A 17,328-nucleotide genomic window follows, 5' to 3' on the forward strand; every position below is an offset into this window, starting at 1 on the left:
AACAAAACAAGTAACGGTACATATCAAAACAATAATAGCAGAGGAGTTTTATCCTCCCAAGATGGCGGCGCCACTGCAACATAGGGCGTGACGTCAGCTTCACCTTCTCTATAGCACATACAAGATCATACTAACACATATGTGGGCGGCTCTCCGGACAGGGATTAGATTAAGATAGGACTAGGGTTTAGTTAAATTAGGACATAAGTAGTTTTTACAAACATGCATTACAAAAAAAAACATTACTTTTCGGACACAACCATGGTGTTTACTTTAAGATGTGAGTGCAAGCTGTTTTCAGTTTAGACAGCGCTAACACTAATTTAAGTCTATGTTTAAGTTTTCTAAATGTTCAATGACTGGACAGAGCTTGTAATGAACCTGGAATATGAATCTTTTATGAACACTGGAGAAAATGTTAAAATAACTTAAAAGTTTAAAGCAATGTTCTCATAATGCTCTTTCGTTTTCTACAGACAGATTGTTCCAGCGAGAGTGAGAGCGAGGACAACTTTATCGTCATCCCTCCTCGCGATCACCTGGGTCTTGCCATCTTCTCCATGCTCTGTTGCTTCTGGCCTCTGGGCATTGCTGCCTTCTACTTTTCTCAGGGGGTAAGTGCAGAGCCAAACCATGGTCTATCCATTAGGTATGCTGAGGATTCTGCTCAATATGACACATGACAGAATGAGACCAAGGTGGTCTATAATATCTGGAAAAAGTTATCTGTTAGCATTCTCATTCATTTAAATGGCATTTGCTCTAAGAAAGATGCTCTGGAATTACTTGATTTGAAATCTGTCTTCTTTGCTCATGGCCATTTAGTTTTTTAAGCCAATCACCTGTGCTGTAATTAATATGGTGCTACAGGAAAATTTAATCGCAGATGGCACCTTGAGAACACAGCCTATCATGAGATATGGTGTGAAAATACAGAAAAAAATGAACCATGTTAAAGAATCTGTCATCGGTATAAAACATTTACAATAATACAATATAATACGATTATGATGTTGATTAATCGATTGGTAATCATTTAATTAACAGTTGTCAATTTATCACATTTAACACAAATGCATTCAGTGATTATGCCAGCATATGGTGGAAAAACTGCAAAACTGTATACAAAATCATCTGCCGCTAAAGTGCTCCATCGATCTTGATTTGTGTCTAATGGTATTAACGATTAATCGATTAATTGATCAACAATTTTAATGAAAATAGATTATAATTAATCTCCCATAGTCGGCACAATACAAACCTAATTTTGCATCACCATTACTTAGGGAAGATGCTTTATGGATGCTTTAGTGACAGCTTCGACCAGCATGGACTAAGCAGCCAAACCTTGCTCCCCTATGAGGTGCATATCAAATGGCCCTGTGCAATTCTTTAAAATTCTGTTCATCTCTGTTCCCTAAAAATCCTACAGTCTTCTGTTAGAAAAGAGTTTTGCGATCTTTATCATCTTATTTATTAATACAAAACAGGTGCCTCATTATAATACAGATCAAACAGGCAAACAGCTTTGCTTGTGCAACTGCAGAATTATCGTGCACTTTGTGTAAACATATTTAAACGAACGCACTGATCAGATGGCCGTGACGAGAGCGGCGCCCCTGGTGGGACGTGCTTTGAGCTCCATGTACACATGCCACACAGAACGCTTTCCAACTGCTCATCCCACCTCAGGCTGAGACTCATTTTATTCTTATCTGTAGTTTAGTCCATGGCAGACACAAGCAGGGTAAATTATTTTGTCAGAAGCCAAGATAATTCTCTCGGTGTAATCATGATGATGGTGGTGTTGTTCAGGAAAGGTTCTCAGCATCCTTAGCGTGTGTGTGAGGAGGATGGAAATGAGATGTGGTGGAGATGTGAATGTTTCTGCCCTCTCTCCTGGCTGGGTATATTCCACAGAGAACATCCTGAACTAATTCTTTCATCTTCCCAGCAGCGTAGGGTTGAATGTTCATGAGGTGTCGCCCACCCTTCGCTCCTGACTCCACGTTTTCAGCATGTGCCTCTGTCTTAATTCTCTTGGAAAGCGAGAGAAAATAACCAATGTAACAAATGAAGCATTAAAGCCTTTGAGAATACAACTGATTGATACAATTAATATTGTACAAATACAATTACATATACAGTACAGTAGCTGTTTCCTTTTTCACTCTAGGATGGACGACTTGGAAATGTGGATAATGTTTTATATTATGAATGACATTTAGTGCTGTTTAATATATATCTTCAAACTGATGTATTTCAAAAATAAAAGGCACACATGCTTTCACTAAATACCCAGAGGACATTTTTGCTCATTGGTTGCTTTTTCTAAGCTCAGGAGACATAGTTGTGATTTTCCTATGTTTCTTGATTAAAGGTGGGGTGGTTGATTTGGAAAGGTGCTAACTTTAGCCTGCTAGCACTGAAATTATAATCCCACCCTCTATGCGATTCGCAGTCCAACACCACACCTCCTCCAAACACATGAATGTATTTCGTAAATCCACGTAACGAATTACAAACTAAATCCATTAAATTCTTCTTGAAGTTTTTCCTCTTTCATGATCCAGACGTTTTTTCGTCTGGATTTCGTCTTTTTTCGACTTTCGTTTTTTAGATTTACTTGTTGTCGGTTCAGCAGGAAAGTTTGATTGTTGCTGATTGTACACCATTCTCCCTACATTGACACAGCATATCATGTCTGCGTGAACAGGGTGCGCAGTGGTATGCAAAATACATTGGCTGAAAATGTACACATGACCAGTCACAGCGTTCTGCCAGAACGTTTTGATTGGGCGAACGTTTTTTGGTCCTACGCCTTTCACAGACGTTATATAATTATTTGACCACTATACTTCTTGATTGCTATAAGGATGTAAAGAGATTTCCAACCAGCATGACAAAAAATGCTTCTGGACAGGATCACCCATCCTGCCTTTAAGTGTCAGCAGTTTATCAGATATTTCTCCTAAAATTCTAGGGATGCAAGATATTATCAGCACGCCGATATTATCGGCAGATAATGGCTTATAAATTAATTATCGGCATCGGCCCGATAAAGAAAATAACGCCGATATGCCTCGCCGATAGGAAGCTGTAATTAAATCATGCTTGTAAAAGCAGCACATTTTTACATTAACTGAGTGCGCAAAGAAATCCACCTCTGCGCCCGTCAGCCGCGCACAGCCTATTTATTAATTAACGTTTTTAACTAAAACACAGAGTAAAAATAAAGATGAATCCTGCCCATCGTCCATCGGGAGTAGACTTTGAACTTGAGCTCAAGCGTGCAGAATATGCAACGCGCAGCCCTGTGACTTTCATCTCTGCACACTGCCGTTTTGTAGTCTCCATTTCAAAGACACATATGCTCTTGTTGCTTCTTTAATTAATATTCACCAAATTCATTTTCCAAATGTTTTAAAATTATTTAGTTTATCATCATTTTAAAACGTGAAAAGCAGGGCTCGACATTAACGCTTGTCCGGGACAAGTGAATGTTTTGTATGGGCAAGTGAGAGATAATTTTACTTGCCCGACTGGACAAGTAACTTGAAAAAAAATAACAACAGTTCGACATATATGTAGAATAATAAGAATGTGTGCATTAGACAGAGCTGTGTGTTTGTGTGTAGTGCATTTGTCGTGGTGGTGCTTGTTGTGTGTGACAATAATCAATGGCGCATTGCACTGTCTATGTGCACCCATGTATACATGCGGACGCGGAATCCTGTTATTTAAATGTCATCTGGCTGTTCTGCGTGTTCTGAGTCCGTTCTGAGTGAATTACGTGCACAGTTTAACATACAACACGAGTGATGGTCGAGTATTTTATCTGCGTCTGCACTGTATGAGGATGTGAACACATGAACTTCATCACCAGTCAGAGTTGCTCTGAGAGTTATTTTACGAGCGTTTTACTGTTTGAGTGAAGCTATCTGCAAACAAGCGTCTTCCCGAAGACCCGTCAAAATAAAAGTCCCGTTAAATTGAAAATTCAGACAAAAAATACTGTGGTGTACTATAGTATTTGTTTTTGAAAATTGTAGTGCCCTTGTAGTGAATTTATAAACACTGCATACTATAGTGAAGTTCAGAAACACTATAGTATCTAAGATTTTACTGCAGTTTACTATAGTATACTACAGTAATTTATGTGGACAAATATACCACTATTGTATAGTTAAAAAGGAAAAATACACAACTGAGAAATATTCAAACAAATTTAGGTAATCTAAAAATGATATGGCCCAAATTTATTCATCTGTATGTAACATTAATGTCTTTTGTCAGTTACCTGTCTATTCATGATGAACTGTACTTGCGTATTTTTTTTAATGATGACAACAGACGATTTATACTCCTACAGTTTGGCCTGTGCTACCAAACTTTAAACCTTTCTAGCACCAGTGCTATGTGCAAAAAAAGTTAACCTACAGCCTTAACACTAAAGCCCATTGCACATTGAGTCCGAAATTTGCGTCCGAAATTTCCGCACGTTAAAAAATAAATACGACCTCACGTTGTGTCAATCACATTTACACACTGCCTCAGATATTTTCGTCCGTCATAAAAAATTCTTCTGCGTTTTTCGCATCCGTCAAGCATTTTGAGTGGCCTTTTTTAACAATTCAGAGACACCGTACAAACAAGAGCCAAATACGAAAAACGCATATGAAAATTTCGGACTGTATGTGCAAAGACCTTAATAATAATAATTACTGTTTGCCTTTGTTTTATAGCAGTCACGGAGAGTAGGCCTATAACCAAATTCAGGCACCCAAAGCGGAAACGCAGCGGATATGCCCGGTGTAAAAACGCCCGGTGGATAGACAGCATATATCGGCATCGGCTTAATTGAGGTGGAAATTATCGGCATATCGGATATCGGCAAAAATCCAATATCATGCATCACTATAAAATTCCTTAGGAGAAACAAAAATAGAGGCAAATGAGAGATGTCTAAGAGAGTCAAAACTGAGATTGTGTTGAGAGAAGCTTGGGAAATCTTTTTATTGTCTAATTTAGGTATCAGCTTTGTCTTCCCATATTTCTCCTAAAATCCATTAGGAGAAATATGAGTAGACACAACTGAGACATGAGAAATATCGGAGACTTAGTTGAGATTCTTATTTATCTCTCATTGTAGTATCAGCAGTGTCTCAGATGTTTCTCATAAAACTTTTTAGGATAAATAAAAGTAGACACAACTGAGACATGAGAAAGTCATGAAAATAAGAAAAACTGGAGAACTTTTTATTGTTGTGTTTTTTATGTGAATGATGATGATGATATTCGGTTGTTAAGTGGTAAGGAATACCGTTTCCGGGTCCAAGCATCTATTCATTTTAAGTGGGGCTACAGCTTAAATGGCTGTTAATGAACAATGTTTACTCACATCACATATTTAAGCGGACCATTTAGTAACTCACAGTATACAGTCTCCAGGCTTACGGAATCTCCGACATCCATTTTTGAATAACTTATGAAAAATGAATCACTGACTGGCCATGTGGGATTTCGTTATGAAGATAAACGCTAGGATCGTGGTTTTCCGAAAGTTTTACAGCTCATGTATATTAGCATTTTTTGTTGTTTGCCTATAGCATCTTATTGAGCGTTTGGACGCAGTATACGACCTTTCATATATGGTGCCGAATTGTTTTTCACATTCATTGGACATGACCGTAGGATGAGAGACAAGAAGGGAAGACAACACAAGAGACTGAGCTATAACGCCTCTGCGCACATTCATTAGCACGATTCAGAGGCGAGAACAGTTTGTAATCGTGCTGCCATGTCGTACCTGGAGAACCCAGATGCAGGCTGCGGTGAAAGGGTTAAATAAACAAGGATTTATTAAGAAACAAATACAAAATACCCACAAATAAAAAAAAACACGATGGGGCAAGCAAGACACGACTGTACTAACAAAACTGAAAACAAATACTTCCCACGATGGGGCATAAAAGGAAAACCAAAAACTAGACTTTACAATTAACAACACGATGAGACAAACCAATGACAGGGAATGAACATACAGTACAGGTTTCCAAGGTAAGTAATCCAACAAGGTATCCAGGACAGACAAGACTCTCACCTAGTGTTGGCACAAAAAGATTCAGCACAAGACAGAGGACACAAGGGCAATATATAGGGAGACTAACAAAGGATAATTAACAGGGGACAGGTGTCGGGAATGAAACACTGATGGAGAGCTAAACCAGGAACGAGAGGGAGGGAACAGAGACGCGACTGGAGAGAGCATGTGGAAAGACAAGTGGGCCAAAATGCTTCTCTCCACATTAAACAGGGGATCCAGCCGTGATTCTGCCACAAGATCAAGAAAGACATGACAAGATGAAGCAGAACCATGACAGTCCTGGCTTAAGCTAAGACGTGTCTGTGAAACTGTGCCTAAATGTATTGACATTACTGACATGACTTTATTTAGAGTATTACTTATACACAATGCACATTTCTTCATATTAAGCCTGTGTTTTAATAAAAATTTGTACTTCTAATGTCACTTTTGATAAGGATTTTATGATTTTTTTATAAAATCAATCTTTCAATGCAAGGTATGTGTACCTGAAGTATACTTGCAATAGTTCCACTTTACCAAAATCAAATACACTTATCCTAAATGTATCTTTAGTTGGACTTCAGCACTATTCTATGCGATCTCATGTTTGATTTTCCTTTCCTCTGGGTATTTACAAATTTACATGTACAAATGAGTGATTACGGAAACCTTCTTCACTGAAATACAAAACTATTTTATAAGACAAGGAATGATCTAATGGATCAACTAGTTTAATATCTACTCAAAATAAAAATAGAAGTTCCAAGTAAAATCACAATATTGATGACGTTTACATGTATATATATGTGCACGCACGCACTCACACACAAACACACACACACACTGTTTTATGGGGACATTCCATAGACTTCCATTAATTTTATATCAGGCTTATGATATATTATATCCCATAACCCTACCCCAAGACCTAAAACTAATAATCACAAAAACCTTTCTGCATTTTTACATTTTCAATAAATATCATTCTGTATGATTTATAAGCTGTTTTTCCTCATGGGGACCTAAAAAAATGTCCCCACAAGGTCAAAATCTACTGGTACTGCTAACAGTGTTGAATACCATTACACACACACAACCTCTTATGCAAATGTTGATTGACATACAGTACATATGAGTTCTTACATATCAGGGCTTACATTAAGCATTGTCATGTGGTTGTCCAAGTAAATGACAAAATTTACTTGTCCGAGTACAAATATAAGATATTTGAGATAAAAAATTATATTTCATTTGAAGTGTCAATATAATTGTTTCGGATCCTGATTGATCAAGTTTGCTTATAAACGTTTTACCTAGTGTCCGCTTGGCCACCTAAATTTGTTAACACTCTCCATGATTGCTATAGAACAAAGGCAAGCAGTAATTATTATTAGTGTCAGGGCTGTATGTTAACTTTATTTGAAAATAGCACTGGTGCTACAGAGGATTAAAGTTTTGTAGCACAGGCCAAACAGTTGTAGCACAAGTATAAAAGGTCTGTTGTCATCATTAAAAAATATTAAAAAATAAGTGCAGTTCATCCCATGAATAGGCAGGTAACTGACAAATGACATTTATGTTACATACAGATAGACAAATCAGGGCCATATAATGTTTAGTTTACCTTAATTTGTTTTTTTTTTAGTTCTGTGTACTTCATTTTTTTACAATACAATAGAGGTATATTTGTCCAATGTAGTACACTGTCTATAGTGTTATTTACTATAATAAACTGCAGTGAAATTCCTAGATACTATAGTGCCTTTGAACCTTACTATAGAATACTACAGTGTTTACTACAGTTTATCAATTTACTACAAGGGTTTCCTTTAGCAAATACTACAGTATTTATTCGTCTGAGTGTTCAAGTTTTTGACGGATTGCGCGATGTGATGACGTCACATGGCACGTCTTCGGCCAAATTATGGGGAAAATCTGCGACAATCTCTACATTTTTCAGAGTTTGTTTGATTATGCGTTAAATTTTGCGATCGCAAAATCCTGCAGGGTCTGATTGATTAATATCACACACAAACAAGCACAACCATGACAAAGGTAATTCACACAAACACGCAGCTCTGTCTAATGCCCCTAATCTTATTATTCTTAGCACAGACAGATTTTTTTCGTAGCACTGTTATTTTATTTTTTACAAGTTACTTGTCCGGTCGGGCAAGTAAAATTCTCTCTCACTTGCCCAAACAAAAGATTCACTTGTGCCGGACAAGCGTTAATGTCGAGCCCTGCATATACATACATACATACTCATATGCAGGGGCGGTTCTAAGGTGAGTGGATATCCGGGGCTTAGCCCAGAGACCTCCACATTTGTGTTCGAATACGGTGGCCTAGCAAGTCAGGTCCGGGCCCATATGCAAAAACTTTTAACGGGCCACCTCCGTCTGTTCGTGACTGCGTTGCGCATTACTGGAAATCGGTTGTTTACTAAGGTTTGTTTTTTAAATGTTAATGCATTAAGAGCATTAGCCCTGTGGTTAGTGCGCTGACATATAATGCCAGTGCACTTGCAGCCTGATCTGAGTTCGTATCCCGTCACAAGCATCTTTTGCCGGTCCCACTCCCCTGTCTCTAACCATAGCTTTCCTGTCTTTTCTCCACTGTCCTATCAAATAAAGGCAAAAAGCCCCTAAAATATAACTTAAACAAACAAAAAAAGAAAGAGGAAAAAAGCAACACAGCCAGCGTATTGCGCGTGTTTTTACATGCAACATGTGAATGGCCCTAACATTTCTATGATAAAACAGTTATCAAACATTCAAAATTTAGCTACTTACATCGTGCTGGCTCTTTTACAGTTAAAGCGGACCTTAACCTCGGCTTCTGTCCATAGCAAATCCCGCCTTCTTTCATTTGTTTGTCCATCTCAATTACATTGATATTGATGAGCTCATATACTGTAAATTAAACTTAATTCCATTTCGACACAACAAGGTAAACAATTAATGTTGTACATTATACAATAATAATAAGAGTGTAAATGATTTTATGTATTAAAATGATTAAATAGAGGACAACTAATTAGGACAATAAAGACCTCTCTACTTTCAAATATTTTCTTCATTTTGTTGAAAATAAATGCCTGTATGATCTGATATGTGATGTGAATGTAGTTCGGCGAAAGGTGAATTCGATCTTGCACTCATATATAACGTCAATTCTACTTTTCACACGTCTTACGCACTGCGCAGGCTGCTGGGAGAGTGGCATTGTTTTTTCACTCAAGATTATTTTACGAAGAAGGACCCACACACATTTGCCCCTAGGTAGATGCGCAAAAGACGCAAAATGTAAACGTCCCCTAAGTGATTCGTACACGGCATGGTAATAAAACAATCGGGGCTTTACTGAAAACTTCAGCCCCCTTAGCCCACCCCTAGTGCCACCCCTGCTCATATGTATGTCAGTTAATGTTAAATGTGCTGAAGCATGTTTAACATGGCAGTTCATCTAGTATACCATAACTGGTGTATCCAAACAACCCATTATTGACTGTCAGTAAGCGTGGGAGTAAAAAAATCAATAGCATTTTTCCTGGACTAAAGGGTCAGGTGGGCAACTCCCATCTTCATGACAAGCATATAGTACCATTTTAAAAGTTTAGGTCTACTAACCTATAACCATATTCTTCCACACCTTAAAATAATAAACTCAATCAAAATTATGGAGGAACACAAATGTCACTATGGGAATTTTGTTGTTACATAAAATTAAGAAATCAAAACTATGGCCGTTTCTCAATTCCAAGAATGCAAAGAACAGACTTGTGTTCTTTTGGAGACCGGTCTTGTGAGGCAGCCTCGGAAGAATGAACTTGGATTCCGTAGCCGCCCAAGGCTGCATACGATGCATCCTTGATATCTAGAACACATCTGGGTACTTTCATACGTTCTCTATTCTTGTATTCTTGAGATTTGGAACCGGACTTTGACGGTTATTGATGATGTAGAGCGAGAACACAAGACCGATGAAGAACGCATATTGAGAAACGACCTATGTTACTCTTGAAAAATAGCCACCCCTCTGACAAACATGTATTGTTGGCATTTCATCAGCCAGATTCTTGAGGTCTCACCCTGGGGTGTTTTTAAAAAAAGTATTATAGCAGTTCCTATCTATTCTGGTCTCTTATTGGGGGATTTTTTTCATTATTTGGTGCAAATCATCGATTTCAATAAGATTTTTTTAAATAAAATATTTGTATTAAAGTAAAAGAAATTAATGTTGCCACTATATTTTTTTAAATATATTTTTTATATATTTATATATATATATTATAACTCACTTCAATTCTGACTTGAAATCAAATGGATCAATAAAAACATTTAAACTTTAATATGGTAGAAAACAGAAAAAACCCAACTAATTCAACCATGTTTACACATAAGGACATGCTGAAATCAAAATGTTTTATATTATATCTGTTAAATTCTAAGGAAGCGGCTTATAAGAAATTCACCCTATTAAATGCACATAGCCCTTGAGTCGTGTTCTTGGTATATGAGCAGCATACTATGACTTAATTATTCATTTGAACTGGGGAAATGAATTGATTAAACTATTAAACGGGTCTTCGAAGGCATTAGTATTAAAGAAATTAAGGCGGCATGATGTTCCATTTTGGAGTAGCTCTCAGGAGTGGTTATATGGAAAGTGTAAAGTTAAACATTAGATAAAGCCGTTCATAGCCATTTCAAGTCACACATGTTTTCTTTAACGCCCTCAGGGGGTAATGGTAAAAGATTTTTAGCTGGGTTTTTTTAGGTTTTTTAGGAGGTTTATAACTCCACAAAGCAACCATACAGCTATTTGCATACAGTATTGCAACATGGGCTTTGAATATATTTCCTTCTGATCTTCTAGCCTTTTAACAATCCCTCCTGACACTGACTCATAACAAAAAAGAAACAATGTGAGAAGGTAGATTTTGACAAACAAAAAATCTGTACAAGGCTGGCTACTCGTTTCACTCTGGTTTCCGCTGCTTTGATCGTGACTGAAACCTCAAAGGTGGTTTTCTATTTTTTTCAGAAGGTTTAGGAGGTGAAATCAGCAGGGACTGAAAGCAATCACAGACCAGAACAAAGCAAATGACAATAATCACAAAAAAGAAAACAGAATGCTCCCTATGGAAAACTACAGATCTTTAAAGATACAACGAAATATATAAACTACAAACTACAACCGCTCTTGAGAATAACGTTTTGTTTCAGTGAATCTCAGTGAATCAGAAAAGTGGACACATGAATGCTGTTCCCAGTCTTTTCCCCTTATGGCTGTAATACATTTCAAAACTTTTAAAATCTGAACAGATTTTTTTAAACTAGACATCATACACTTGCAGACTTTTTGAAAGTTTCAGATAGAAACATACTAACTGATCAAATCTGCAGACTGGCACGGCAACAAGTCCAGACTGAAAATCTTGGCAAAATCTGAGCAAAAGTCTTGTAGTGTATTTTAGCCTTTAGGTTGCTGTAGTCTTTATGAATTTGTTCCTCATACAGTTTTCCTTCAAAACATTTGATCAAAATGGATTTTTATTCAAAATGCCCTCATTGTCATACAACTAAGTTTACTATGTATTTTCTTATAACTAGGGCTGCTCAATTATGATGAAAATCATAATTACGATTGTTTTGACCAATACTGAGCTCACAATTATTGAACATGATTACTCACTGAGTTTTGAAACAACATAAAACAATAAATAACTTGTCTTTTTAACTTGAATTCAACTCAAAAACAAAATTAAATGTAAAAAAGCTGCACCGCTGTAGATCCTTGCAAAATGGAATGCTGCACAATAATCATTTCACCTCAATTATTTTTGTTTTTGTAATCGTTGGAAGCCAAAATTGCAGATTACGATTAATTACAATTAATTGCACAGCCCTACTTATAACATGTCCAATATTACACCTACATGCATCAATGAAGCCAATGCATCTTGTAATCTTTATTCTCTCATCATTCCTCTCTTACTTTGTTACAGACTAGCAAAGCCGTAACTAAAGGAGACTTCCCATTGGCTAGCATCGCCTCCAGACGAGCCCTGTTCCTGGCCGCTCTCTCTATCACCATTGGGACAGGGGTGTACGTTGGAGTGGTAGTGGCCCTCATCGCATATCTGTCCAAACCAGGCCACATATAGCAGGGCCACGAGGGAACAGCAGGACTCATGATAATACACTATCCCCGTCTTTTTCTAAATGTCTGTCTCATTCCTCACTGTGGACTGCTTGACCGCCCAAATTAGAGAAAGGGATGATGCAGAAAGAGATGAAGAACTGGGGACTTGTCATCACCTAAATGTAAGCGTAGATCTCCATCACATCACAGCAGCTGTCCCGTTGGATACAACTTGTTGCTTAGGTGTACAGATGGTATGGTTGAAGAATATAAACTAGAGACAAACAAGCCAATCCAACGAACCAAGCTCAAAGGGAAGCTATTCCAAAGGACACCAAGAAAGGATCAAGAGACCGAGTACCCTTGGATTTGCTCATCCTTTCTAACTGTGCTTTATTCTGCACCTGAAAGAGCACTCAAGACGTTCTCTGTTCCTCTCTCGTTATTGACTAATTCCATTAAAACCAGTCAGTGTGTGTGGCTCAAACAAACCAGCGTTGCTGAATACACAAACAGCTGCGGTATACTATTCATGAAGCACCATTAAAAAGGATAGTATAAAGCAGGTGATGGATATGTTTTCCTGACTATCTGGAACAAATAATACAGCCTTGTTATAAGCAAAGGTAGTGTTTGCACGAAAATCGAAATGCTTACGGCCACAGTGCTGAACTACTGGAACTAGCTATTAAAGACAATGCAATCCTCTACGAACTGAAATTCATCTGTGAAATTCAGCTCCAAGTATACACAACCTATGCTTTTCCCACTTTAGGGCTCAGTGTTTTGTGTTGTAAATTCATGGTCTTTTGTTTTGTTAAAAGTCCACAGCTCTGTTTTGACCGAACACAGGCTGCTAGGTTCAAGACATGGTAAAAGAAAAGCCAGATAGTATCCAAGGGTGCAGAGAATTGTGAACAGTATTGTAACACCAAGGAAAAAGAAGCTTTGCTTTCATATCCATACGGATCCTCGCTTGAATTTCAAATGCTCTTGGTGTTGGTGTGAATTTACGCCCAGATGTCTGAACTGAATATGAATGATTTGATATAGGGATGGTAGAGAGATGTGTCCTCCTAATTCCCAAATGCATTACATGTCTTATGATCCGAAAGATCCTCTGAGCTGGCACAACTTGAGATGGATGATCAAATTCAGGGATGAATGTTTGAACAAAAATGCAACCTGCAAGAAAGCGGCTCAGAATGAATTGATTAATAATGTATTGCATGCCTGTGGGCTTGTCGTGGGCTAAGGTGCGATAGAATGAACACACGGGGAATGTAGTGGTGAAAAGGTCGGAAAAGATCTATTGCAGCACCAATTGAGCTTGAATTTGGCGTGGTCATCCGCATAATAACTTCAAAACAAAAAAACAGAGAGTGCCCAGGTGGCTGAAAGGTCTAACGTACGGTGCTTGATTTGAATCCCAGTGATACGAGGCTCAGGTGGTAGAAATGAAAACATATTTAAATTGAGAGTAATCTTATTGCTTCAGATCCTCCCATGACATTTAGAGGTGACAGGGTAATCTTGAATAGTCTTGTTCTATACAAATTACATTTGGCTGATGAGACCTATTAAGTACAAAGAGTCTATGGCCGACATCATGGAATTACTGGTGTGCTTTACAGAGTTATGCTGCGTTAAAGACACCTTAGATTTAAGATATTTCCCACCTCAACCTGGAAATAATTCTTAAAATTAATTGTAAAATTTTCAGTCCTCTGCCATTGAAATCATTGCCAAGTGCCAAAACCAAGTGTAGTGACATCACAACTAATTTGTTTTTCATTTCTGCACTGAAATAATTTGCCCTAATATTTAAATATCTTATTCTGATGCCATATACTATGCATCACTGCAAAATGAAGCACCTGGAAACACAAATCACATAAAAGATGGCCATACTATAACTTTTGACTGCTCTGAAATAAATATGCAGGTTTTTATGTAAAAACGCCATCCTACAGTCTAATAGACCGTTTCATTGGACGCGCACGCCTGGACTGCAGTTAACTTCTGGTCTGTGTTTGTTTATCGGCCTGGCTTATAACTATTTATATTTTATTTATTTTAATATTAATTTATATTATTATTTTAGTGTGTAAAATTGTATTAAATAAACGATTTGTTGAATGGGTCCTGTAGTTTTGACGCATTTAAAGAAACCATATGGGACATCTAGCAGTTGAGCTTGGTATCTAAATTCTAAATATTGGAAAGGCAAGTTTAGCCAAGTAACGGTTCTTCTCAGTTTCTTTTGCTTGTAATCAGAAATAATCTACAGGCATTCTATTGTTTGTGAATGTGTACCGGAAGTTAACTAAAGCCCACGAACACGCACATGCGCAGTAACGTTTATTTATGTTGTTGCTTTGAAACCGTCTATATTTGATTTCATCAAAACTGACCATATTGTTTAAAATCCCTAGATATGTAACAGAATGCACTACACGGTTCACAATAACAAAACTGTCCAAGAGTTAGAATGCATCAGCCCAACGCCTGGATGGCTCAAAACAAACCTCATCTGCTTTCTTAAAGCTTGTAATTCATGCACTCAAAACCCGCTGGTTTTGTTGTGGTCCTTAGAAAATGCAATTCCACTGCAACCACTGAAGCGTTGAAAGCCAACCTGGGACACTTGCAGTCTCTCTGCACAGGTCATGCATTAGTCATACCTGACATTTACGGTTCACAATTAGCTTCCCATAATGGCTTTTTCTGCAGGAGCGGATCGCTAGAGCATAGCTGGAAATAACCAAAACAGAATCACTTTTTACAAACAACACTGCTATATTAAAGGCACTAAAACTTGACCAAGCAAATTTAACATGTGTTTTTCTCTTTGCTAAATAAAATGAATGTTACAATGTACTCTTGTGGTGGAGTCCGACCACACATGCAAAAGCTCTCTACACAGGCTGTAATGAAAGTAGCCTTTACTTAATGATAACTGTAAGAGCTCAACTGACATCTCTTATCAGTAATATGGTAACAGTAGTATTGTCAGACAGTTAGATTAGTCATTGACTCCCAAGTGATTTCATTTTTCCTCGTGTTTGCATCATTTGATTCTAAATGAACGATGTCAGTCTACCTGCCCTTGATTGTGTATCAGACTGGCTCTTTCTCTCCATTTTACGTTTCCATAGTGACTAGTCCTTTTTCGAGATTCATTTTAAGCCAGGGCTTGCACTTTGCAATGACCTACACTGTAACAATAGTGAGTAAATGTGCATTTTCGTTTCGAGAGTTGCAATCATTTCTGTTTGCTTTGTGTTTTGTTATTGTCACAAAAATGAGTTGTCTTGGCGTCACTCATCAACAGTTCAGACAAAATGAGAGTGAAGTGTTTATAAAAGAATGTCAGTGTTTTTTGGTGTTGTGATACTTTGAGTTTTCTCACTCATGATCAGAATGTGCTTGTAAGACAGTGACAACAATGTAAATACTGCAAATGAAAGACGAGACACAGCAGTAGAAAATAAAACGCATTTGAGACAAAAAATGACCTTGAGTCTGTCAGTATTAATGCAATAGCTAAGTGTTCCCTTAGAAAAAATGCTACATGCAGAAGTATGTCAAAACTTACTAAACTTATTTTCACACAAAATGCATTAAAGAATGTTGATAAGAGTATTATTAACCTAACATACACTATATGGACAAAAATCCTGGGACGCCCCATGTTTCAACCCGGTCTCATGAATTGCGTATAAATAACACGCTGTTGCATTATCATGAAATACGTACACCAAAGTTTGATTTTGCGTGCATATGATACACCAATGTTTGCGTGCACCTCGCTGGAGAGCAGCCATTTTGAAACGTACATGAAGAGGAAACACTGAAATAATTAAAATAATACTGTTAGGTTTAGGGTTTGGGTAGAGGTTATAATATGCACGCACGCTAACATTAGGTTTAGGGTTTGAGTTAGGAAACAGGTTAATAAGACAAATTGCAGGTTAATATGCACGTGCGCTAAATTGGCGTATCATATGCACGCAAAAATAGGCGTATTTATGCACGCAAAATCGAACTTTGGCGTACGTATTTCACGATAATGCAACGCGCGTGTTATTTATATGCAATTCATGAGACTGGGCTCCATGTTTATCTATTCCAGGAATTCCAATCAAAACAAATATTAATACTACACCATACAATATCATTAAACAACTTTGTTGAAACAGTCTCGGAACAAACATTTTCAGTTGTGAAATGACTGAACCCCAAGTCATTGATGGGTGTGGGTGATTGGTATGATTTACAGGCTTTGAGGCAAACACTAAAGGTGTTGAAGTGGGTTCACATGGCTTCATGCAGACCAGTCAAGTTCTTCCACACTTGACTAAACTTTGCTTTGTGCAAAGGGGCATTGTCATGTTGGAATAGAAAAGAGCCCTGTCCAAACTGTTGCTATAAAATTAGAAGCACACAATTCTGTAGAATATCATTGTGGCTAGGAAGGCGGGACGGGAGCCGTGGGGCGGGGCCGGTGGCGTGAGTGATAATGGAAATCAGCTGTGTGTGCGCCGGTCCCGCATCGCCCACGGAGGAGATTGGGAGCATAAAGGGAGGAATCGGTGGGACTGCAGACGAGAGAGGACCAAATGCTAAGTTTTGTTTATGTGTTTATGTTCGTGTGGCCGGCAGTCGTCCGTGAGGGGCTGCCGGACTTTTTACTGCTGGATTTATTGTTTATTTATTTTGATTAAAGTTTAGTGTTAAATGTTCGCCGGTTCCCGCCTCCTTTCTTCCGTTTATTGAACCTCGTTACAATCATTATATGCTGTAGCATTAAGATCTGCACTCACAGACTTGACTAAAGCAGTCAAACCTGTTCATTAGAAAGGAGCGTCCCAATACGTTTGTCCATATACAAGTTACTTTAATTAAAGGACAAACTAAAGGACACTACCTCCAGTAATCCAAAAAGAGAAAATCTTCTGTTTTTGTTGTTTTAAACTATTTAAAAACGTAGCTGGATGAATTGATTATAAAATGAGATCACACAGCTCAAGGGCGTAATGTCTTTAGACCAAATACAAGGCGGCATTTCAGTGTTTGATTACAAAGGA

The 17,328-nt window shown here is 37.8% G+C and overlaps 1 protein-coding gene across 2 annotated transcripts in view; it reads left to right on the plus strand.

The window, feature by feature from the left end:
• Nucleotides 1-16,980, plus strand: part of syndig1l (synapse differentiation inducing 1-like) — a 34,500-nt gene extending 17,520 nt beyond the window's left edge. For both annotated transcript variants that reach the window (XM_057353740.1, XM_057353741.1), the window contains exons 3-4: nt 477-614; nt 12,102-16,980. In XM_057353740.1, coding sequence (XP_057209723.1) covers nt 477-614; nt 12,102-12,260 — 297 coding nt within the window. In that variant the 3' untranslated portion in view covers nt 12,261-16,980. The remainder of the gene's footprint in view (nt 1-476; nt 615-12,101) is intronic.
• Nucleotides 16,981-17,328: the final 348 nt, after the last annotated feature.

Source organism: Triplophysa rosa, linkage group LG15, assembly GCF_024868665.1.
Source record: "Triplophysa rosa linkage group LG15, Trosa_1v2, whole genome shotgun sequence".
In the NCBI taxonomy this organism is placed as follows: Eukaryota; Metazoa; Chordata; class Actinopteri; order Cypriniformes; family Nemacheilidae; genus Triplophysa; species Triplophysa rosa.